The sequence below is a fragment of the Uloborus diversus genome, chromosome 5 (assembly GCF_026930045.1).
Source record: "Uloborus diversus isolate 005 chromosome 5, Udiv.v.3.1, whole genome shotgun sequence".
Classification (NCBI taxonomy): Eukaryota; Metazoa; Arthropoda; class Arachnida; order Araneae; family Uloboridae; genus Uloborus; species Uloborus diversus.
Window position 1 is genome coordinate 114,573,997 of NC_072735.1, and position 26,334 is coordinate 114,600,330.

Consider the following 26,334-nt stretch of genomic DNA (forward strand, 5'->3'; position numbering starts at 1 on the left):
AGACAAGCCGAAAATTTTCCGAGCGCATGAAGTACAGTTCTAACTATTAGTTTCATATATACAATTTTTTTCCTTTAAAAAAGTAAAGAAAACACAGTTATAAAAACATTTCATCAGGTAATAATGCGATCTTACAAGAGTTGTGCTACGGTGTTAACTGTTACATTTGATAGTATTTTGCTGTACAAAAACCTTTTAGCTATGTACTTCTTTTGCAATAGCATACATTTCAAATCGGCCAATTTCATTTGAACGTGTGAATCCAGAAGGTTCTTCAAAATCTTTCGTCTGTAACAACCCAAAACATCTAGTTTTTGAAATCACGCAAATTGAAAATAAACATTCTGAAAAGAGAGAAAACAAATCGTAATGAGTAGATCGTTCTGTTAGCGCAAATTGGGGAAGGGGGAGGGAGGGTCCCAAACGTCAATTATTATAAGTGTTACAGCTGAATGCATAGCTCGTTTATCCTATATTTTGCCCAAATGGTTTTCAATCCGAAATAGTGAATTTAGACCAATTTTCAGTACCCCAGTGACAGCTGTACTATTTGTATTTAACGTTTGGTTTTTTTCTTTTTCTTTTCTCCCTTCAGAAAAGGACATTCGCTATCCTCTTCATTTTAATTGAACTATTCAAAAAAGAAAAAATCATGATTTGTTTTGTTATATTTTGGAAGATAAGTTGTTACTATATAAACTCCTCCCAAAACTGGAGGGCATTGCCCCCTTTGCCCCCCTCCCTATAAATCCACCCATGCTCTTTTGAACTATTCAAAAATGAAAAAATAATGATTTTTTTAAAAATTTTTTTTGGAAGATGTGTTGTTACTACATAAAGTCCTCCCAAAACTGGGGGGGGGGGCATTGCCCCCCTCTGCCCCCCCCCATAAATCCGCCCATGTCCATTAGATTCTTTCGTAATTTACTCCAAGCCTGGTACTGACTAAAATTTTTTAAAGTTGAGTAAGGAACTGAAGATACAGTAAGTACCAAGAGAGCAAGAGACTGAATTAATATTAGATTAATTTAAATTTTTAAAGTTTAGGTAGACTTACTCCAGTTAGTAATTTATCGATCTGTATTTTTACTGTCTACTTTCCAACTGATTAAAAATATAATTATGCTCATCTGCTTTCCTTTTAAATAAGGGTTAGGTTTACTCTGACTATATTAGTCTCTTTTGAAAGCCTGTTGGTTAGAGCTTGTATCCAAAAAAGGGCAACTTCAGGTTTGAAGGGCACTTAAAGAGCATCAAAAGGATAGCTCTTCACACCAAAAGAGCTATATGATACTGCTCTGCCAAAAAAAAAAAAGACTTGAGAACAATTAGGAAAATAGTAAAGCAGTCTATGCAACTATCATTGTACAAGGTATCCGCATACTGAGAAAGTCGGAAAAAATCATGGAAAGTCCTGATTTTCAGCTAAAAATTCTCAAAAGTGATGGAAACAGACTATTGGTAATGGATTTTGCATTCTGAAACATACATTAATACCAAAATTTTACTAATTTTGCTTAAAATTGAAGCATTTGAGAGCATGGGCGCCCATATGCAAACTTTTAAGGGGGGGGGGCTCAGATATTTCCCCCATGGTTTAGCTGGATATTTTCCCCATAGAAACTGATTTCAGTACAGATTAGAGTTATTAAAGTTTGACATTTTTAATTAATTGTTCCTTAATGGCTGGAGAAGAAATGTTTTTACATTTTTGCAAACAAAAAAGTACTAAAAGCAAGGAAATTCTAATTTCTAATTAATTTTCTCTGCCATTTGGACATTAATAATTTTGTATTTACCATTATTTCAAGTCCACAACACTGTAATTGAACACAGGAGTGGATCTAGAGGGGGGGGGGGGGGCATGGGGGGACACATGTGTTATACTGAAAAAGAAGCATAGACCTTAATTGGGAGATAAATTATGTCCCTACCCTCAAAACAAAACTTTTATTTCCAAAATTTTTCTCCATCTTTCACATCATTTCTTGATTGCAACTACAGACACTTGGACGATCTCTATATGCTGCTGTTCTCAGAGTATACTTATTGTTCACTAGACCAAAGAGAGCCTAAATTTTCGTTTTTATGGCTTTAATATCGAAACTAGGGGGAGAACCCCCTTTCCCGTGCCCTTTCACAAATGCCTTGATATGTAGCAAAAAATTGCATTTTAAGTCTTTTATTTGGCGAAAAAGTCAACGGAAACTAGCTTATCCAACCCTTATCAGTTAACTTGCTTAAAAGCAACTTAAATGAAATTTTTTGGGACTTCAATTACAAACGATCTTTGATAGGGCCCCCTCCTTCCCTAGTTTATATTGTGATGATAGCTTTATATCGATAGTTTATATCGTGATGATCATATTACAGAGTGGGCTGATAAATGGGATATGGCTGTTAATGTTGGGAAATGTCAAGTGCTACATTTAGGGCATGGGAATAAGTGTACAAGTTATTATTTGCAAGGTTCAGTCATTAGTCAGGCAGAAAAAATTACTGACCTGGGCGTCTTAATAAGTCAGGATTTAAAGTTCAGCCAACAGTATAGCATAGCTAGTAACAAAGCCAATAAGATGCTTGGGTTTATCAATAGATCTATTTCAAACAAATCTAAAGAAGTTCTTCTGCCCTTATATAGAAGTTTGGTAAGACCTCATTTGGAGTATGCTGTTCAGTTTTGGTCTCCTTATCTTAAGAAATACATTAATGTATTGGAAAGGGTTCAAAGGCGGACTACAAGGCTAATAAATGGACTTTCTTATTTAGACTATGACTCCAGGCTTAGAAGGCTAAAAATGTACAGTCTTGAGTAAAGAAGAGACCGAGGGGACATGATTCAGTTGTTTGAATTTATTAAAATGAAAGATGTTATGGGGCTGAAGTTTAGCACTGAAAACAGGACAAGGGGTCATTGTTTTAAGCTATTTAAATCTCAGGCTAACATGGATGTTAGGAAAAATCATTATTTTAGCAGGGTAGTGGAACCTTGGAACAGCTTACTGGAAGAGGTGGTAATGAGCAAGGGAGTAGATAGTTTTAAGAGGGCCATTGATCTTCACTGGGGATTGTAAATTGACTAGGACCAGTCTAGCTGGGCCCAGAGCCTGTTGCTGGTCGTCGCTTTTGTATTTGTATTTATTTTCACAAAGCACTAATTAAGACAATTTTTGTGAAAAATTATAGATTTGAGAACTTGAAATGTTGCAGATATCCTGGGTTTACTTATTCCTTTGTTAATATTTCTCTTAGATACTAAGCTCACTGGCCTCAAGCTCCATATCTGAGGACTTTGTACAAAATAAGACCAAAAATAAAGCATTATTATTATTTTTTAAACGAGTGCTTTCAAATATTTTGCGTGACCTTCTCACCCAAGCTGATAGTATTGTCACCCACTATGATCTTTTTGGTTTTCTGTATCGAATATCAACATCCCTTGAGAAAATAAAAATGATTTACTCTGGAATTTTCCTATTAGCAGATAAATGTGGAGCAGTCTCAGTTTTTGGAGTATTAGCTGACACTGCTGCTCCCTCTCCCTCTTTTTTTTTTGGCCTGAAGCAAACATTTAGAGCTTCTTTACCTCGTACTGGGTGAGGCATCAATTGATGACTTTGCTGGGAGCACATGATTGCTTCTTCTTTCTGTCAAACTAAGGGTCATGTTATTGTCTTGTAATCTGTATGGCATCTCTGTCCTTCTGATTTAAAAAAAAAAAAGTAGAAATTGCCTTTAAAAAAAAATGACTTCTGTTTTTTAAAAAGGTGATGCCAGCAGATTTTTTTCTCCAAAAATGGTCATCAGGGCCGCGCCAAGCCTGATCGGCGCAGTCGTGCAAATGTCTTTTAAGCACCTTTATGCTCTGGCGTTCAATGAAAATATAGTTACCATCTGGAGTGAGGTTTTGCTGACAAATATAAAATGAAAAAAAAAAAATATGTTGGCATTTAGTTTATATAAAATATAATGTGTGAATATTTAATTTCGCAATATGGTGTACGTTTTTACTTCATATCTCAAAATTATTCCACGCTCAGCAGCTCCTCTGATAGGCTAATATAATGCATTTTTTGGAAGAAGAAAATTTCAATATCTAACAAGGAGAAGTTACGGTCTCGGAAATTCAGATCGGGATGAGATTTGGTAGTTTAGTAGTATCCTTTAAGGGTACTCTCAGGGTAAAGTAATAAAGCGCACTAGCCATAAAATTCCGAGAAAACAGCCTTTAAAGATTTACTCGCAACTTATAAACCAGTAGAGATTGTTCGTAAACAAGCGCCCGGTGGTCACGTGGGCAGCGCTCTGGGGTTCCATGCGGCCGATCCGAGTTCAAATCCACTGCAAGTTTTTTTTTGTTCATTTATAAAGTGACTATTACCGCTTTTTGCAGTTTGAATTGAAGGTAATATTTAATTTTAAAAATATGATGTATTTTTAATGTGTGATAGTACATTAAATTTCTATTTACTATTCTCACAAACAAGTGATTACACATTTTTAGATATTATAAACTTTGACGAAGTAAATGATTTTTGCAATAAATGCATAATCAGTTTCTTTGTGGATGAGTAAAAAGAATGTTGTTTTATTGCACATATAAAAATGGATGCGAGAAATTGAACTTGATATGATTCTGATGCAATCAAATGATTTTCAGTAAGCAAGCTCTCGTAATAAACGACAGCATCTTTTAATCTCTGCTTCAACATTTCACTGTGCAATGAATTTTTATCCATTTTGTTAACAGATTTTATTCGTTTCAGGGTTACTTCAATAACCGACCATTTCGATTCACAATATTTAAAAAACTCAAATCCTTTTTCACGGTATAGAATTTTCCAGTCGAATATACAGCACAGACGATAAATAAATTTAATGATGAAAACAAACATGAACATTACAGACGATAATAGATGGAAAATAAAGAGTTGAATATTCAATGTAAAATACAGCAGACGACAAATTTACAAATAACAGAATCAAGGAGCAAAACCATTGCTCGATAAGTGCGGTTAGGGTTTTTAAAATTTGACTACCTGCTTATGTGCAATAAAACAACATTCTTTTTACTCATCCACAAAGAAACTGATTATGCATTTATTGCAAAAATCATTTACTTCGTCAAAGTTTATAATATCTAAAAATGTGTAATCACTTGTTTGTGAGAATAGTAAATAGAAATTTAATGTACTATCACACATTAAAAATACATCATATTTTTAAAATTAAGCATTACCTTCAATTCAAACTGCAAAAAGTGGTAATAGTCACTTTATAAATGAACAAAAAAGAAACTTGCAGTGGATTTGAACTCGGATCGGCCGCATGGAACCCCAGAGCGCTGCCCACATGACCACCGGGCGCTTATTTACGAGCCATCTCTACTAGTTTATAAGTTGCGCTTAAATCTTTAAAGGCTGTTTTCTCGGAATTTTATGGCTAGTGCGCTTTATTACTTTATCCTGAGAGTACCCTTAAAGGATACTACTAATCTACCAAATCTCATCCCGATCTGAATTTCTGAGACCGTTACCTCTCCTTGTAAGTTAAAGCCACTTTGAATATTTATCTAATCTCTAGGTGATAACAATAAAGAAAACTTTTATGCCTGTCAAAACATGACAACGGGAGCAGTGGCGCAGCTAGAAAATAGTTTTAGGGAGGCACAAATTGAAAAAAAAAATGTCTTTTAATAAGGGGGGTCCGGGGTTCTCCCTGGGAAAATTTTGAAACTTGTAGTTTGAAAAACACAATTTTAAACCATCTATGGTGGTGTTATGGGGAAAAAGTACAAGGGGCTCCACGGAAATTTATAGAAGTTGAAGCTTAAAATATGATTATAGGCCATATTTATTGGCGTTAGAATAAGCGATGGAACTCTGGGATTCTATGCGTTGGTTTTTTATAAATAGAACTCAATTTCTTTTCTACGCTCCAATTTTTTGAAATTGAACTTCCAAAAACTCAATTGTAGACAACTTTGAAGATTTTTACAGGAGAATTCTGGAGCTCCTCCTGGAAAATTTTTCAAAATTTAAGTCCTAAAAACCTAAGCAGTATTCTATGATATTAGGAGAAGTGATTCAGAGGCTATTCTAACTTGAAGTTTTCGTAAGTCATGTTTGAAAAACCTAATTTTTGATTATATTAAAGGAAAGAGGTCTGGAAGCCCTTGCCCGAATATTTTCTGAAACCTTTCAAAATTGAAGCTCTAAAAACGCAATTTTCAGTGATTTTTGTGAGCTTTCCCAAAATTTAGCGTAATTGAAGATCTGTAAACAAAATTTGAGATGCTCCGTAATGCTTTTGACGGGGGGGGGGGGGATTCGAAGGAGTGGCATTTTGAAAACTTTCTATTTTCAGGTGAACTCGAAAAAACGAAAAATAATAAGGAAAAGAGAAAAGAAATAGGATGAAGGGGGAGTAGCTGACCAATTAGCTGAAAATATTGAGAATTTGTTACTCAAAGATTTCTTTTTAAAAGTATTCAGTTTTAAGAGAAAATAAAGCTTTACCTAACACCATTATTTTTTCCTTATTGAAATCACTTTGTTTCCCAAAGACAAGTTTTTTCCCCCTTCAGCTGTAAAATTTTTTGAAAAACATTCAAAACATTCAACTAAGCATTTTGGAGGGGCACGGGGCGGTGGAACCAGAAGGGTGCCCTGTGGACCTCTACCCCATTCAGGTTGCGCCACAGAACAAAAGAGGGTACTGATTACATTCTTATAATGAAGGACAATATTGTACAGGATATTCCACCTTAAAATCCGAAAGTGAAACTTGCGGGTGAGACGAATAATTCTAAAATACGAAATCTTTAAAAAGGCATTGAATTTAATATCTGAAACAAACACATTGTCCAAAGCTCTTTCTTTAATTTGATACACAAATAGTTGAAGAAAAAGGGGGTGGAAGAATTGAGTAATTATGGTCAAGTCATTACTTTTTGGAACTGAAAAGTTTATCTACATTATTGTCTACAATATATATATATTACGCACAAGTAAATAGTATGCAAATGTGCTCAACGTATTTTTTAATGTATGATAACCTGATGCAGTGGAATTACCACGAACAACAGTTTTAAATCACAAGAAGACATATGCATGAATGGGGTTGTTTTCCTTCGGACAAAAGTACTATTTTTAGTAGGACTCGACCGATGCATCGGCGCCGATGGTTCAACAATTTAGCCATCGGCATTGGCATCGGCGGCCGATGCTAACTTGCAGGAAACATCGGCCCATCGGCCTTAAAATACATCAAAAAGCCGATGGAATAGGCCGATGTTTTTTTTTTTTTAAAGGACCTTTGCTATTTCACTTTTTAATACAAAGTAAAGGGAGTTTTTGATTTTAGGGAGTTTTTGGGAGTTTAAAATTGTTTACTTAAATTTCAGTATTAATTTCTATTTTAGTTACCCCTGAAAGAGTTTTTAATACTACATTCAGGTACCAAACAAGTTAATTATTGCGTTGTTTCTTGAAGTTGGATGTACGTATATACAGTCGAGTCCACTTAATAGAATAGGCAATTTGCCAGGGAAAATTATTCTAATAAGCGGTATATTCCATTATCCGGGATAAAAATAACACATCTCAACGGTGTAGTACATTGTAAGTTTATTACATTAAGCGGGGTATTCTATTATACGATATTCCATTAAGCGGGGTTCGACTGTATCTCTCATAAGTCATAACTCAAAGATGGTAAGCTGTAGAAGGTTAAGTTTTCACATGTGGGGTGTGCGTACGTTCCAGTTGTGCACTTCCCTTTTTGTTTTCAATCGGGTGTTCCGAAAAGCCGGTTTACTCATTTTTTGTAGCTACTAATTACTTATTTCAATGTAAAACTAATATAGTGTCTCAGACTGACGATCATTTGGTGATACATTGCTGCATTGGAAACCATGGAAACAAATATGAGATGGCGATTTGGTTTTTGTGTCATTTTGTTAGATTCCGTTGAACCGACGGTAATTTTTAATTTTTCAATATTTGTAATATGAATCACAGTAATGCAGTCTTTTCTGTATCGCTTCGGCGGAGTTACAAGTTTGGGGCCCGTCGAAATACATTTTGGGGCCCCATTTCTCTATTACAGAAGTTGTAAAACATTTATCATAAGCATTTTTGTAACTCCTACGGTGTCCCTACAGTTATGGGACCTCTCGTGCAATTGAAACATTTGCTATATTTTAAATCCGCCACTGCACGTCAAAACAAACTCGGGTGCAAGTTTAAAAAGATTTTTACTGCTCCATTTTTATGATTATTTTGAACTCGATTTTTTACGACTATTTTTTGAATTTCCGAGAGCACTTGCGTGCCCCTCCTCCCACTACCTCAATTTCTGAAATTAAACTCTAGTTGTACTTCTGAGTTCTTTAAATTAACACCATTCATAAAATTAGATTTTTTTTTCAAACTTTATCTATTGTTTAGAAAGAATTTAAAGCATTAATGTAAGAAATTGATTAAAGACGTTTTGAATGGTGACATAATTCGAAAATCAAAGGGACTTTTGAATTTTTTCTTCAGAAGTGCTGAAGTAGATTCAGAAACTCTTCCGAGGCGTTGGTGAGCGGTTCTGTACTAAAAAAATGAGGCCGAAGTTGGGGCCGAAGTGTGAGTTACTCCAAAATCAGAGGGTGACCCCCCCCCCCCCAAACCCTCCCTCGTCGTTTCAAGCATTTCTTAAATATTTATTGCGATTATTTATTTTGGTCAAGAAATGTCATTTTGCGTATTTCTCATACTTGTTTCACCTATATTTCGTAATGCGCCTTATTTTTTGCATCATTAATAGCGATCGATTTTTTTTTCTGTTGTAAGTAACGATTTTTATGTATTTATATAAAATCAATGAATAAGTTATTTTCGTTTTTTATAGAAAAATTTCAAAAATTTTCTATTATGCATTTTTTTTTTAATTTCAGAAAATTATTGCTAAATTTAAAAATTTAATTTAAATTTGTTTGTAAAGCTTCATAAAAGATTAAACAATCAAATTGTTCAATACTAGACTTATTATACAGGGAATTTAGGAGCTCTAAGCTCCAGGCGTTCCAGAAACAGTCATATGTTCATGTTCATGTTAGCAAACATCAAGTAGTATATTTATTTCGGTTATTAACTTGGTGTAAATATTGAGTTTTTTTTATTGTAGCTGCGTTTTAAGAACCTCGCTCTTTTTATGGCTATTCCTTTTTTCAGCAAAATGTATTTCAATATTATAGCTTTTATGAAAAATGCAAACTTTTCTATTCATAAATTTTAAATAAGTACAAAAATATTCCTATTATGATTTAATATTGTAATTTATCTGATACCTTTTTTGTTTAATTTGAAGACTAAAAAATGTCTACGTGCAATCTTTCCACTTTAATTGCGTAATTTGTTGACGGTTCCATAGTTTTGTTCTTATTATTATTTTTATTTATTTTTATTATTTCTTTTTTCTTTTTTTTTAATGACTAAATAACATAACTTAATGTTTTTAAACTATTTTTAGTTTACCTAAATCCATACATTATTACAATATTACTGAAATCTTAGTTATATGTTCAATTAAAAAAATATATATTGGTTATTAAACAGTCTCTTCGTTTTTCTTCTTTTTTTTCTTTCTTTTCTTTTTTTTTGGCTGTTGTTCTTTCTCTTTCCTCATACAGCAGTCAAAAAAGGAGAAGCATAACTACACACTATACAGATTGTACGTAGTACGATCCAAAAGTTCGGAAACAAGCTGTATAGAACCTTACTCAAAATAGTTCCCATTACCGAAGCACGTCCACCTTTAAAATGTCACCTTGAGGGACTATGTACTTCTGCCAGTGTTCATAAAACTTTTGGAATCACTCCTGGAAGCCATTTTTCGCTACATTTTATGATGCAGCTTTATCTTCTATTGACGGAAGAAAGCGACGTCCATACAGTTTTTTTTTTTTTTTTTTGGCTGGGAACAGGTAAAAGTCACTCGGAGCTAAGCCTCAACATGAAACTCGCCTTCTTCCCCACGATGAAGTTAAAGCAGCAGCGCAAAAGGCCTTACAGGAGGTTGCGAAAAATGTCTTCCAGGAGTACTTCTAAAAGCTAAACGAACGTTGGCAGAAGTGCATAGTCGTCCAAGGTACTATTTTGTAGATAGATGTGCTTCGGTAATGTGAACTATTCAGGGTAAGGTTTTATACAACTTGTCCTCGAACTTTTAGATCATACTACGTACGTATGTTTTTTCAATTTACTATTACATAACGTTTTTGAGTGACGCAAGTTTACGCGCATGTAGAGATCACAAGAGAATTTGCGATAATTAACTGAGGAGGCGTTCAAAAAGGATATTTCGGTCATCTATATGTTCTTAAGTACATATGCATGTACAAATGTGCCGGAAACACTTTATGAAATTTAAATTGGGTGATCGTAAAATAGAAATTTAGGTCGAAATCTGTTTTTTTTTTTTTTTTTTTTTTTGCGATTATACCATTCCTTATTCGTAGAAAGTAAAGTGAAATGAATAAACGATCCTTTAAATCCCTGATAATCTTATTAATTTATTTCTGTTTGATTTTTTTCTTTTTATGCCATCGGCCAACGGCATCGGCCATTTGGAGGAAAACAATCGGCCATCGGCCATCGGCCATCTTTGAACAATCGGCATCGGCCCATCGGCCAAAAAATGCCATCGGTCGAGCCCTAATTTTTAGTCACTGAAATTTATATAATAAGCAAAAAAAAAAAAAAAAAAACGTAGATCCAGAAAATACTTTCATTTTCCCAACAGTTATTTTTTAATTAATTTTTTCAAATTTTCGATTTTTCAAACAAGGCGTGGCCTTTATAACATCACAAATGATGCATTTAGGCGCATCTTTCTACCATGTTTCCACGGTATGATAATCAAGAAGCGAATTAAATATTGAGCTCTACGATTGCTATCAACCATATCATTGCCAGTACACAAGAGTAAAGATGCAAATTTTATATTGTGGACTGTGAATGGCAACGCTGAATGGCATTTCATTATTTGTGATGTCATCGACAGAAGCGTAAACAATGAAAACTCACCGATTAAAGTAATTTTTTTTTAAATATTAAACTTAGTCAAATTATTTGAAAAATTGTCAGATCCTATGTTTTTAAGTATGCTCTTTCAGAAAAAAATATTCTTTAAAAATTTTGAAAACGATCCCATTATAATCCCAAGAACGAAAATGGAGAATAGCAAATTTCTTCCGCTGCTTCGTAAGCTCAATCTTGTGAAATTATAGACATACCGAAATAACATTCATGGCTCCACACATGAAGAAAAATGCTAATGTATGCATTAATTAGCATCATGTTCTCTGTAAAAAAAGATTGCGCTCTTGAATAGCATATTTGAACACGACAAGGCAATAATTTTTCCTTTTAACAGGCAACAAGGAGGATTGCTTGTTTTAATGACCAGTATAATTTTACCGCTACTTTTATAGACATAGTGAAAAGTTCAATTTTATTTATTTTTTTGGTTGGAAATTTTTTTCCTCAATTTGGAGCATTTTTGATTGGTAGAGCTCGGCGCCTTTTTGACTCTGGCGCCGTCGTGTGCCGCACGGCCTTGCACATAGGGATGGCGCAGCCCTGGGGGTCATTCATATCCAGAAGAGGACTATGAGGGCATGTTTATCTCCAGGAAAAGTCAGGCAAGGTGGACCGCCCTTAAAAAATTCCTAAGTGGGGGACTGATGTAAGAAACGTTTTTTTTTGTGACAATGTAAAAGAAAGCAAGGTCTGAAGTGATCTAAAGTGAAAGCATTTTTAAATTTTGTTTGAAAATCTTTTGAGCTGGCATCTAATTAGCTATTTATTTGAAACTTTCAGTTTCTTGACACATATGTTTTGTTTAATTTTTTAGGTAAAGAAAATGATTACAAAGCTTTAACAAAAGAAATAGAGGAAGGTTTATATGCACTTCATGCAGAAAATAAAATTGTCAATAGTGAATCTTGTACGAACCAAAATCAAGTGCAATTGAAACCCTTTGCAAAAGTAGATTTAGTTGATCCAAATTCACCTGCTGAAAAAGCGGTAAGTGAAACTTTTTGAGAAAATTTTCCATTCTAATTTTTGTTGTTGATATATTTAAAAAAAAAAATCAAGTAGGTAATGACATTTTTCAAACAGTAGATTTTTTCTTTCAATTACTGCTTTGGTGTTAGATTAAGTATTTATGTTAATAAAACACAAACATATGTAATCCCACATTCACACTTCACTTTTAAAATTGCAACTATTTTATAATTTGATTTACAAATTGAATTTCTAACTTGTGTGAATCTTAAGTTAGCACTAAAATACAATGCAAAAATTTAAAAGAAGGGAATTAATATTTCAGTATCTGTTTAAGGGTTTTCCTCCCTTTCCATAAGGGGGGAAGGATTTGGAAAAAAATAAATAATAAATAAATAAAAAAGCCAGAGTTGGAGTCGGACATTTCAAAATCTAGGAGTCCGAGTCAGACATTTATTAGTTGGCCTGATATAATGGATGTTATTTTGTATTCTTACAAAAAACACCTTTGACAAACAATGTATATACTAAGGCAAGCTAAATTAATCAAAATTTTAAAGCCTAGCTACTTTTTAAGTATTCTCTTTTGTCAAACTGTATAAAATTAATTTTATGTAACAGATATGTTGCAAAACGTTTTCCACTGTGAGAAACTACTTCCATTCAAGTTATTTTATTGTATTTGTTGACTGCTGTATAACATTTTCCTGCCTATTAATTTTTTCTTGTCAGTCTGGAAAAACACATTAAATTGGGATTCTACTGTATTAGGTTTTTTACTATTTTAGCCTGTTCTTTTTATATTAATTTCTCAACCTGAAAGTCCTTAGTTTATCCTTTGTTTTTTTTTTTTTTTTTAATAGGATCTTCAAGTTGGTGATCTCCTTGTCAAGTTTGGAACTCTTAAATTCAGAAATTTTGAGAACCTCTCTGAAGTTGCCAAACTTGTAAATGAAAATCTAAAAGTATGTATTTATTTAGCAGGTTGCATAAATGTTTTCTGCAGGACACAAAAATTTTGCACCTCAAAATGAATTTAAATAATATTTTATTTAAACAATGCTAGTTAAAATTTAAACAAACAACCTGACCAATTAGGTTTCAATGTTGAAAACTTTGGGTACTCTTTTTTTTTCTGAAAGTACCCAAGTTTTCAAGGAGGCTTGTCCTGCATTCTTGTTGCTCAGGTTGAATCAGGGCCGTAACCAGACTTTTGTTTCAGAGGAGTTTTTACCAAATACGTTTTTTTAAACTTTTATATGGTCTATCAAATTTGGTTTCATGTGTATTCTATTGATTTTTGTTACGATAGATTATCTAAATGGAGGGAAGGGATTTTCTTACAAAACGCCATATTGTTACATAATAAATGAATTTTGTAATAGCTACCATAAACACACAATGAGTTTGTACAATTTTTCAGTCATACTAATTTTATTTCACAAATAAAATTGAAATAAGAATAATAACAACAATACTATTTTTGTCACCAAAATATAAATAAATAAATAAAATAAGTAATGGAAAGCATTTCTTTGAATGAAAAATTTCGGAGGGGGTTTGAACCTTATAAACCAGCTACGGCCCTTAGTTAAATAACAAAAGCTGAGGCTAAAATCATTCTTAAGTTAACTTTTATATAACTTTAACTTTTTTATAGGCAACTTTGGAGGCTTTTGAGTTTAAGCAATAGTGTAATGTTAGATTTATTTGTATATAGAAAATGGTTGGGTGTAATGCTGAATATATTGTGTTGCACTGTATTTAAACTCAATTTTTATTGGAGTGAAATATTAATAAAATTAATATTTCAAATAAAATAAAATTAATTAAATTTTATAATTTATGATATTGCTCAGAATACTGCAATGTAGAAATAGGACTTTCATTAACTTCGGAATTAGCTTTCTATAGCTAGCAACTTCATATTTGTTGACAATGGAGTTATTTGTGTGAACATTTCCAATTTTATTTTTGTAAAATAAAGAGCAGACAGTGTATTTCATAACTTTGGCAGGAGAGTTCAGCACTGGACCTTTTAGATTTTTTTTTAAATGTCGAATATACTAAAAAAAATTGAAGTATTGCAAAGTTAAATAGCATGTTTTAAAATTACTTTAAATGACTTAACTGTTTGAATGAGAGACATTATTAAAGTGTAATTAGTAATTTTAACTAGCTCAAGCATTTTTAGTTAATAGCTTAATTATTGTAATAATTATTGTACCACTAATTATTGTTTTTATTTTTGCTTTTCCTGTTAACATTATAGTAATAAAATATTAATAATAGGTATTATCAAATTTTTAATTGTTTAAAAATTAATAGAAACTTTCTAGTACAGTAAACTCCTGATTATCCAAGGAATAGGGTGTCGTGATAACTGGGGGTAACCAAACTCGGAGATGATACACAAATCTAGTAAAAAACGATACTAGTGTAGCCAATATCTTTAGAAAGGTCAATAAGGCATGCATACATTTAAAATATAGCCAAAATGATAACATTGTATAAAAAGATGTATGTAATAGTTAAAATTTTTTCGATCATTATTGCAAATAGATTATACATAGGTGCGCAAATGGTGCAAAGAGATCAACTGAAACAGATCCAGACTGGTCCGGTCACTCAATTCTGAGCGTAAGTCCTGAATATCTAGAAATCAGTAATTAGTGTAGATTAAAAGCAGCAAATAGTATTGATCTGAAAATCAAGTTCAAGTAGTCAGGTTTCGGTGACATGGAATATTTGATGTCATTGGAAGCAAAGGGAAAGAAAGAAATAAGAACATCTAGAAAAGATTTTGACACTTGTTAAGTGGTAATGTGTTTATTTGTCTGCATTCAGTTAATCATTGCCATTTTTTTTTTTCAATGTTTGAAGTGTCTGGGATAATCCACCCCATGGATAAGCCGCCCGCGGATAATCAGGTGTTTACTGTAATGCATTTTGCTTTAAAATGATTTTTATAGATTATTGTATGGATGAAATATTCTAAAAGATTGCTGTTCTTTGCTTTCATTTTTTAGTTACGAAAGCTTTGATTTATTAAATTCTATTTTGTTTTTCAGAAGCCCATTCATGTGAGTGTTCTAAGAGATGATAAGCTTGTACCTTTAATACTGGTTCCTGACGAGTGGAGTGGTAAAGGACATCTTGGGTAATGATTTTAATATTTGCACTGCTTATTTCAATAAAATCCTTTCACTAAAAACTGCAATTTTTTTTTGAAGCTACAAGGCTTGAAGATCTTTGTGCTCTCTTTCAAAAGCATTAGGCACAGAACAAAAATGACTGCCTAAGCTAAAATGCTTTTCATGTATTCTTCAAAATAATTCAGATACATATTTTTAAATTGATTCATTAGGTTTTTAAGTAAATTAAAATCTCCTGTCTGCTTATATATTCACATTGGCAAAGATTATTTCTTGTAGCTTTAAAGCATGCATATGCATTTCGTTTTACAAACTTCAGCGTTTTTGGGATGATTGTTTACCATTTTTACTTTTTAGCACACAAGTAATTTATTTATTTATTTTACGGTAAATAATATACTGAATGAAAAATCTCAGATGAAACTGTGCAGTAAAAAAGAGAAATAAATAAATAATGTACTTGAATTGCTGAACACGTTCAAATGTGTTACACAATTACTCCAGCCAAAAGAGGTATTGCCTTGGCATTGCACCAAGAACCTGAAAAGTGCATACGGCAGGGTAAAATGGTTTTTGTTGTTGAACTGCTTCTATAGAGCCTTGGTCCCACTTAATGGCAGCAGCTGTTGCATCAGCATTAAAAATAAAAGAAAAATGAATGTTCTCTTTGGAAAATGTTAAGGTTTTAAAATTGACTGCAAATGGTGTCGAAGAGAAATTGTTCTAATCGTTATGCGTGTAAATTATCATGAATATAATTTTTATTTGAATAAGGAGCATTTCACAGTATTTGAATGTTTTGCAGTTTACAAACATTTAATATCAATATTTGTTACATTAAGAGATATAAATAAATTATTTTACGCCAGTGTAGAAGTCCTACCAACACACAAACTAAAAATAAAGTGCTAATTAAACATAGTTTGGGCAAAAAATGTCATTTTGCGAACCTTACGCACAAAAATCAGGCACGGGCGGTGGTCCAAAGCAAATTCCCAAGCAGCTGTAATATATCCAATTATCTTCATATTATTACTTATACTTTAACATTTGTTTGCAGTATATCTGTATTTTCTGCATAAAGCGTCTTAATTCTAGTAACTGCAATGTTGAATAGAACATTTTTTATACAGCAAAACCAAATATGTAATACATAATACTAATTAATTACAAAAATATATTTGAAATGCCTATTGCAACATGTTAAGAAAACAAATAACTGAAACTGTGGTCGAAAATATGCAGTGTTACAAAATACTGCTAAAATACCTGCAACTTTATACAGTTTTTAGTAGCAAATACTACATTCAATTTAACAGTTTGTTTATAAATGAATTCAATTTTTTGTTTATTAGCAGCAAATTATTCAAAGTCAAGCAAAAAAAAAAAAAAAAAAAGCCAAGAAGCCAGATGATTTTTTCAAATCAGACAATTTCGAAAAAAGCCAGTCAGGCAACCCTGCAATCTCCTCATGCTTGGAACTGCTTACTTGGTTTCAAACCTGAAGAATCGCTAACAGCAGTCTTTTTTCATTGGATAAGAGCTACAGTGACAGTGTTTTCATGGCAATTTCCCTTCCATCCAATCCCAATTTTCCCTCCATCTGCATAGATCTGACTGGTTGCAGTGTGGTTTTCTCTTTCCTTTGCCTAGGGATACATGCTCCGTGGAAATTGGCGTTTCAGCAACTAGTAAATGTTTTTTTGAAGTTATTTTCAATGGAAGTCAAGATACAAAATATACTTGTAATTCATAATTCCTGTCAATTATGAGCGTGCAAATGAGAAAGAAAGTTATTTTTGAAGTACCCAAGTTCTGCTTGGTTTGCTTGGGCCGACTGCAGGTCACTGATAAAAATACATTAAAAAGTTGATTGAAATCGAGTTCTGTTGCCTCTGAATCTAGTTGTTCTATGATATCAAAGTTTTATTTTTTTAAACAATGATACACTGCTGATAATAAGAATGCAAAAAGTTTTTTTTTTTAATTGAAAAATTAAAATTTTAGATCAAATAAACTTCATATACACCGTTAAATACTTAGAGGACTCTACAATTTGCATGAGTTGACTTTATGATCAAGAACTTTAGGTACAAATACTTTTTACAAGAAGAAAAAAATAACTAAAAGTTTTCAATTGGTGAGGAAATTTATATTCTGGTGTTTCTTTAGTGTAAGAAACATCTTTCGGAGCCATTGGGGACTGGATCCTCAGAAAGTTTCTTTGGTTTCTCATGGGTAGACTTGTTTCAGTTTTTAATGTCTTAAATTTGTTGTTGTTCACAGGCTGAAACACAATTTTTATGTCAATAGAATTTTTTAAATTTTCATTTACTAAGACCCAGCCCATCATTAGTTGCTAAGCAGAACAGCAATCCATGTTACAAAGGCAGCCTGCGATGTAATAAAGAGTTATCTGGGCTAAGTTCTTTATTTAATCTGGATATACAGTAAAATCTCTCTAATGCGGACACTAACGGGACAAATATTTTTGTCCGCAATAGAGAGGTGTCCGCAAGACAGGGGTTTAATAATGTTATTTGCATTGGAACAGGGAAATTAAAAATTGTCCGCATAAGAGGGATGTCCGCCTATGAGGGGGTGTCCGTTAGGAGGGGTTTTACTGTATCTTATATATTTATTTCAAGTCAGGTCATGAATGTAAAAGTGGTACAAACAGTATGATATCCTACTATTGTTCGGCAGGTGACAAATATGTATCGCATCAAATGTAAAACAATTCTAAAAAATTCTTTTTTTCCCCTCCATGAAGCTCATAAAGAAAATTATTTTTCTGTAATCCTTAATTGGTTTTAATTTAAATATTGCATCAAATCGTCATGGAAATGTCTGGAAATTTTTGAGCGTGAAAGATCATCTGTAAAACTACAGTAAAACCTTGTTTATCCAGACTAGCTGGGGCTGGGCTTAAAAGCAATATGGGTAATTGAAAATCAGGGTAGTATGGGTGATAAGCAAAACAAATCCATAAATGAGCAAAATTTTCGTCCTTTACAAGGAAAATCATGTTTTGCTGCTAAATTACATAGTATTAATTGTATAAAAGACAGTAAAAAATATTGAAGCAATTGTTTACATAATTTCTTAACAAAGAAACGGTCTGTTGTCTTCTGGTTCAAACACATGTGTTGAATGAACACGGTCAATCTAAATTTGTCATTATAGTTCAGATGCAGTCAGGTCCAGCTCTTGAGGGTAAGTGACCTGTGCCACCGCCTAGGGTGGCATATATTGGTGATGGCTTATTTCACAGTGGCAAAATATAAAAAGGCAAAAAAAAAAATTGTTTGATATATTTCTTTTTTCATAGCTCAAATTGCAGCAAAAAACATGAGAGCATGCTCGATAATGGAGTATACAGTGGTGGCCAAAAGTGTGGACATTTTTTGAAAGTTTTATGTTTTTCAACTTTGTGTGCTCGTAGAATATATTAATTTTTACTTAAATATAAATGTGTACATATCAAATCAAAGGTAATGTAATGTAGAATTTAATTAAAAAAACAGAATTAAAATATCTGAATTACAAAAAAAGTTATGCTCATTTTAGTAGAACAAACAAACACAAACAGTGTGCTCAGGACCAATCAAATGTCTATAACTATAGTTTAGGCTATTAGGATGGTAAAAGCGTTATTGTTGTGAAAATATTTTGCGGAATGGTGCATACTAGTACAATTAAATAGAGTATTGCTGTTTTTGAACATTTCAAGTCCTTTTTTAAGCTAAACTAATTTTGAACAATGTCACCACCAAAAAGAACTGATTGGTCATCTCCAAAAATAAGCCAAACTGTCAAACTGAGAGAAAATAGCCTCTCTTATGCTGAAATTGCAAGACAAGTTAGTGGTTCGGTGACTTGTTCTAGTGTACGAAAGTTGTGTTTACGTTATGAAAAAACGAAATCAGTGGAAAATAAGGCCAAATCAGGCCGAACGTAATGCACGAGTGCTACTTACGATAGAAAAATAAAACGACTACGCCTTCAGGATGGAAAAATTTCATCAGATGCCATTAGATGTGAAATGATTGCAATATTGCAGTAAGTTCAAAAACAATATCGGGATTTGGACTACAAGCTAGAATTTCAAGGGAAAAACCATATTTAAAGCAAAAGCAACGCAAAAAACCAGTTAAGTGGGCAAAAGAACACATCAAATGGTCAGAAAATCAATGGAAGCAAGTAATCTGGAGCAATGAGGGTAAAACATCGCTCTTTGGTAGTGATGGTAGAAAATATGTGAGATGTAGAGTAGGTAAAACGCTTCATCCTGATTGCATTGAAGCAACTACAAAAAACCCAACAAATGTCATGAATCGGGCATGTACGTCTGCAGATGGTGTGGGCCAGATTCAAGTGATTGATTGCATCCTAAATGCCAAAAAATACATCGAAACTGTCCTGGAACCAAAATTGATACCTTCCATCAAGGATCTCTTCCCCAACAAAGCACCATTTATTTGTCTGCAGGATTCAGCTCCATGCCACACAGCAAAAGTATGTAAAGCATGGCTTCAAAATAAAGGCATAGAAATATTACCATGGCCAGGAAACAGGGAATCATGCAATAAATTTTGACTTTGAGTTCCATTTTGTCTTGTTTTGCTTTTGTTAATTGCTTATTTTGATATTTAAACTGCCTGCTATCCATTTTTATTGCTTTTACTGGGTGTCTTTACATCTAGAAGCTCACACCTGTGAATTGATAAAGGGGTTCCTTGAAACCCCGAAACACGCGTATTTTGTAATCTGTTTAATTGTGCTAAACAACGTTGGATATTTCCTGTTAATCTCTAATGTATTTTATTTTCAAAGACTAAAGTATGACATACAGTGCAGCAATATATTTAATTATTTATTAATTTTTATTGCAGGTGCAGAATTAAGCCACTGCATTGCTAACATGCCAATACATAAGTAATCATGTCTTTTGTTTATGAAGAGGTTTTCATGTATTCGTCAATGTGACATGTAGCTCATTAATATTGTGTAGGGGAGACCGGGCATAGTTGGCACAGTTTTCACTTTTTGATTTTTCTATTTTTTTCTGTAGTATTTACGGTAAAAGTGATTATGCCTCTAATAGGGTAAAATCTTGGCAAAAAAAAAAAAAAAAAAACACTACTGGGAGCATCATCTAAAACTCACTGGGAAACTCATGAAAAATATTCTTCAAAGACACCTCAACAGCACCGACTAACCCGAGTCGGGGTTAGTTGGCATAGGTAGTGGGGTAAGGTGGCATATGATGTGAAGCAAGCGTTTCTACTCGTCTTTATGTAAGGTTCAGTCAGAAATAATGTTAATGTGCTTAAAATCAAACATTGTGTCAAGAAAAAAAAACATTTTTAAGTACACAAAAAGTATACAAACGAAAATGTACAAATCATAAGAAGTCAAAATCAAATCATCCAGTTGAGTCACATGGCAACTGAATAAAGTGCGGGGTCACTGCTTATCATAATGGGCGGTTAAATTTTATTGATGATTTTATTAGATTTTTACCAGGTTATATCCATGTTTTCAGGCCAACACTAGTTTCCCTTGTATTTTTCCATTGTAGATACTTTAAATTCACCATTCCAAATTTCTGTAATTTTTCCAGGGTATACTCCGTAAATGTATTTCACAGCTACATAGTCCCCCCACAATGAGACCCCCAACATAAGTCTTATGACTCTTGAGTCCCTACGACCTTTTTCTTGTTTGAGTTTTTCACTATAACCTCACTTTGCAAATGCAAAATTCCATCTTTTTCATCATTATCACTCAATCCAAGTCCACCTAAAATATTCTTACTCTCTACATATTTAATCTCTAAATCCTCCTCTTCATTAGTGGAGCTAAGTACGCATTTAATTTTCCTTGCCTTTTTTGCCAGTTTTGTATTTTTTAATCCTGATCTAGACTTTTTTTTTGTATTCACTTTGGATTTTCTTTCTTCTTCTGTCCATCTTCCAGCAGCCTTTTTTCCGATGTACTTGTCAAGATGGCAGGATGTCTTTTTTCTTTTTTGTGACCATTGTTGGATATTACTACTCATGGCCCTGCTTTGGGGAACGGCCTAATATCTTGGAAAGGTATCCCTTGAAGTGCTTGGCTTATAAGAAGATGGTCCTGGTGTAAAAAGAAGTTCGATTTCGGTTTCATCGCATGTCCCAGGCTGATCAGGATCAACTGGGTCAAGAAGTAGGGATATCTCTAGGCTAGATACTGAAGGAGCAGAGATCACTTCTATGACTGAGTTCGTGCAATCAGTTACATAACCAGGCATGAAATCTGCCTCAGTGAATACATCTGGATTAAGTGGAGAAATGGGGCCGGCTCTCCCTGAACCCTCTCTTGGTGTTTATTGTGGTTTAGCACCCTTAATAGCTGTGCCACAATTCCAGGGATATCATAAATGTCTATTCTTTTCCCTTTATTGTCTGTCACCCATACATCACATGCAGTGTTGACATACTTTTTTAATGGACCATATACACTCAGATCATGGGGCTGTAACTTATGGATACAGTGTGGAGGGAACACGAGGATTGTTACCCCATTATTCTTGAAGTAGTCAAGTGCAGTCACAGAACCGTGTGATTTGTGGTTGTCTAGTAACAACAGTATGCATAAAAGTACCTTTAATTTGACACCTCAAGCGTTAATACCCATCCAGCTGTTATTGAGTCATGACTGTGAAAAGAAAATTCCTTCCGTATTTATATACAGATAAAAATAATAATAAATTATTATTATGAAGTACCCTATACTTAACTAAAATTATGTTGGCATAAATGTTAGCATACTTCAACTAATCTGTTGTTGTGGGGTTCGTTGCCATATCCAGTCAACTTATGTCAATTAGCCCCTGAGTACTTATGCCAATTAACCCTAATACAGCAAATAAAATAAGCATGGCGACCAAACCAAATGTTTATCAACTACAACGGAAATGGACTTATAACCTCTTAGCTAAATGTCCAAAGATACTAAAAACTTGTGAATGTTACCTCTGTGCGAATACGCTACTATACAAAACGAAAAATACTGAATAATCAAAATTTTACTTACTGATACGAAAATCACATTTTCAATCCTTTCACTCAAAGCAATGGCTGGATTCAGCTGGTGTTCTCATGCTAGATAGACGAATCAATGATGATCATGTGACAGGCTCAGTGGCGCTCTGAATCAGTTGTCGAGTTTTTTAAAATCACAATGCCAACCAACCCCGGTCTCCCTTACATCTACATATGTTGAGTTTTGAATGATTTTTGTAAATGTTTGTATAAATCATCATAAAATGTAAAAATGTTGAATAAAATATTCCACGTTTCCTCATTTTTGATTTCATGGAATTTCATTATCCTTCATTAATCAAGTTTTTGCTTAGCAAATAATTGTGTTTGATTTTATAAACATGTGAAGTTTTTCAGGAAATGCATTGAGCTCTAACTGCTAATAACAGACTTTTATTTAGTTAACAAGCTGCATCGCCTGACTTTGCATGGTCTACCACAAAAGTAGAAGTTTTGGCAAGTGATGTGTGTTAGATGCGTCTTGAAGTACTCATAAGTCATTTTGTCATTATGTATCATATTTGAAGTAGACATTTCTGTAAGGAGCTTGTGTTCCTAATGTTATTGGTTTGCTTGAATAGATAACAGCAAGCTTGCTGCTAAATTGACAGAAGTTGTTATCCGCCCAGAAAAGCTAAATTTGGAAGATGTTCTTAATTTCGTTGGTGGTTGTTTAAAAAAAGAAGGGTCCATTAGAGGGTAAAAGGAAGCATGGTGTAAATGGAAATAAGCTCTATTACCGCACAAGGCTACAAGGTAATTTTTTGAAATTAAACTGTTAGTGAGTGAAGGCTGGGTAACATATAGAAGAGTTTCATAGAGTTCTGTAGGTTTCAAACAAATTATTATTGTATTTCCAGCCTACAAGATTTTTCCAACTTCTATTTCACTCGTTTACTGTGCTTTAAAATGCTTTATTCTTTTGTATGTGTTTATGTATTAGTTTGTTTCAAAATTGTTCCAACGAGTGCTTGGTCGCTCGTGACCTGTTCTGTTCTCCCCAATCATCACATCCAGTTAAATCCTCCCCAAGGTTCGTACGGTAGTGATTGGTAGGATATAAATAAATAAATAAACAATGGGGTCGTTTCCAAAATTTTAAAAAGTATTTTTTTTTTCTGAAAGAGCGTGCTTAGAAACAAAAGATCTGACCATTTTTTAAATAATTTGACTAAGTTTAATATTTTTTAAAAATTATTTTAATCGGTGCGCTTTCATTGTTTACACTTCTGCCGATGACATCACAAATGATAAAATGCCATTCACTGTTGCCATTCACAAAGCAAAATATTTAATTCACATGTATTCGCAACGATATGGTTGATAGTAAGCGTTGAGGGCAATTTTTTGATTCGCTTCTTGATTATCATAACGTGGAAACGTGGTAGAAAGATGTGCCAAAGTGCATCATTTGTGAGATCATGAAAACCACACCTTGTTTAAAAAATCGGACATTTAAAAAAATTAATTGAAAAATAACTGTTGGGAAAATGAAAGTTATAACGGGGTCCATATTATTATTTTTTGCTTACTCTGTCAATTTCAGTTACTAAGGAAACAACCCCACTGTAAAGTCATCGTTGTTTGATAATAGGGCACTGGGAAACATAGTTCTTTAAAGTCTAGTGATTTTATATTTTTCTCTCTATCAGGCCCATAAATGCGAAAATTCTAGTTTTAACTAGTTTTGTTTTTCACATGAAAGATTGCTAAAACTCTTTATTTATGAAATTCACTTTCCCAGTACTTGTGTTTTGCAATTCAGTTGTTTCCACTTACCCCTGGAAGTACAGTAGGGTAAATGGGCTATGTTTTTCATTCTTCCTATTTTTTGGAAGATTAAATTTCAATGTAAATTATATTTTTGGGAATATTTTGCATAAATTCTGCTGATAATTTAATTTTTTGTCTGACTTTTCTTATTAAATGCTTTCCGATTACATTTGGGGGATTCTGCTGATCTCATATGACCTACTGACCACATATTGAGTATTGTTGGTGTAGAAGAGCATTTCTTAAATTTTGTTCTGCAGTGTCCTAGGATTCCACGAAGATCAACCACGGGTTCCACAAAACTTGCGTTCTCTTTTTTGTTCAAATGAGTCACTAAAAAGCTAAGGATTGAGTGAAGTTTTTGATAAGTATATCACGAATAAACAACTGAGAAAATATCAATAGCGGGTTAAAAAACCATTTGCTGTCAATGCCTTCAATTAAGTCTATTCTAGAATATGACTCTTTTTAGAAATGACATTTGATCCTTCCATGCACCAGAAGTTTCAATTGATTCAATTCAGTGACATTCTAGTGCAATTAAAAGATGGATGTTATCAACTGTCGCAAAATTTAGAGAGGGCAGTTTTACCATTTGCAATTAAATGTATGTTCTCAACCAGAGGTGGTGATTGGGTCTGAAAGGGAGGGGGGGGGGGCAAGAAAAAGGACAACTTAAAACCATAGGATTTTTAACAGCAGCAAAAAAGAAAAAATTTTTTTTTTTTTTTTTTTTTTTGCTAAGGCTGGTTTTTATAGCATATGAATGGTAATTGATGCAAATTTAACAGCTTAACTCACGTTTTTCTTAAGATTTTGATGAATTACGTACACAATAATTTTCCCCAAAGAAACAAATAGACATGAATTAGACTTACATTACTTACCCCCAAAGTATTTTGAGGTGTCACAAACATTGCCTTATAATTTCATTAAGCAAGTATTGCTTGTTTTAGTTAAACAATTGATTTACTAATATTTGAACAGTGAATACATAAACTAAAAGTTACTGCTTGTGCTCAAAAATATTTCGTAAACAGAGATACAAAGTAAAACAAATAATTATGATCTGCAAGCTTTGACACTTCTGCTTTTTTTATTATTTCTAGTTTTGATCTATAAATAGGAAAATAAAATAAATAAATGAACCATAAAAAGTGAACTTTTTTTTTTGCATATAAAAGCACTTTGTAGCAAATGAACCACTTGTAGGATGTTGCATTCAAACTACTATTGAGGAAACAAAACGGGTTCCACATAAAATATAGACATTCAAAAGGGTTCCTCTTACCTAGCAAATGGGGTCGTTTCTGTAATTTTTAAGTATATTTTTTCTGAAAGAACATGTTTAAAAACATAGGATTTGACCATTTTTAAAATAATTGGACAAAACTTAATACTTTTTAACAATTATTTTAATCGATGTGCAGATTCAATTTCATTTTTTACACTTCTGTGCATGACATCACAAGTGATGAAATGCCATTCACTGATGCCATTAGCATAGAGTGCAATATTTAATTTGCTTCTTTACTCATATGCCCTGGCAGCGATATGTTTGATAACAAGCTTAAAGCGCAGTATTTAATTCGCTTCTTGATTATCGTATCCTGTAAACGCGGTAGACAGTAAGTGTAAGCGTTCAGTGCGGCAGCAGAATAGCGTGCCAAAGTTCATCACTTGTGACGTCATAAAGACCATGCCTTGTTTGTAAAATCGGAAATTTAAAAAAAAATAATTAAAAGTTTTGAAAATAAAAGTCTTTCCTTGCTCCAGGTTATTTTTTTTTTTTTTGCTTATTCTATCAAGTTCAGTGATTAAGAGTAGTACTTTTGACTGATGGGAACAACTCAATTGAGAAACGCAGGTGTAGAACTTCTTAAGCTTCTAAACTGGTTGTGTAAAGTGCGGTTATTTACCTCCATGTCTACATAAACCTCATTGGGTAAATAAATGAGGCGTTTCTATTTATCTCTTAGTGTCTGAGGTGAAAGAAAACATGCTGGGATATAAGGAAACATAATTACATTTTTTTACAAGCAGTTATAAAGTCAAATCTTTCGTACCCACTTACTGTCGAACCACGGATTGTATGGAATTGGTAAACGTCCAGTTAAGACGAGTCCATCTGAAAGAGGGGGAAGAGTAAAAATTTATGCACATTTTCAATTTTTATTGAATGGGACTGCTTAATTTAGCGGCTAACATGCATCTGCAAAAGCTGACATCCCTAAAAACTGACAAATGCGTCCATTCCCG

General features: G+C 33.2%; 1 protein-coding gene across 1 annotated transcript in view; it reads left to right on the forward strand.

Annotated features, from left to right (window-relative positions):
• Positions 1-22,564, forward strand: part of LOC129222076 (26S proteasome non-ATPase regulatory subunit 9-like) — a 39,013-nt gene extending 16,449 nt beyond the window's left edge. The window contains exons 3-6 of the mRNA XM_054856507.1: positions 11,905-12,077; positions 12,923-13,024; positions 15,131-15,219; positions 20,110-22,564. Coding sequence (XP_054712482.1) covers positions 11,905-12,077; positions 12,923-13,024; positions 15,131-15,219; positions 20,110-20,137 — 392 coding nt within the window. The 3' untranslated portion in view covers positions 20,138-22,564. The remainder of the gene's footprint in view (positions 1-11,904; positions 12,078-12,922; positions 13,025-15,130; positions 15,220-20,109) is intronic.
• The last annotated feature ends 3,770 nt before the right edge of the window (positions 22,565-26,334 follow it).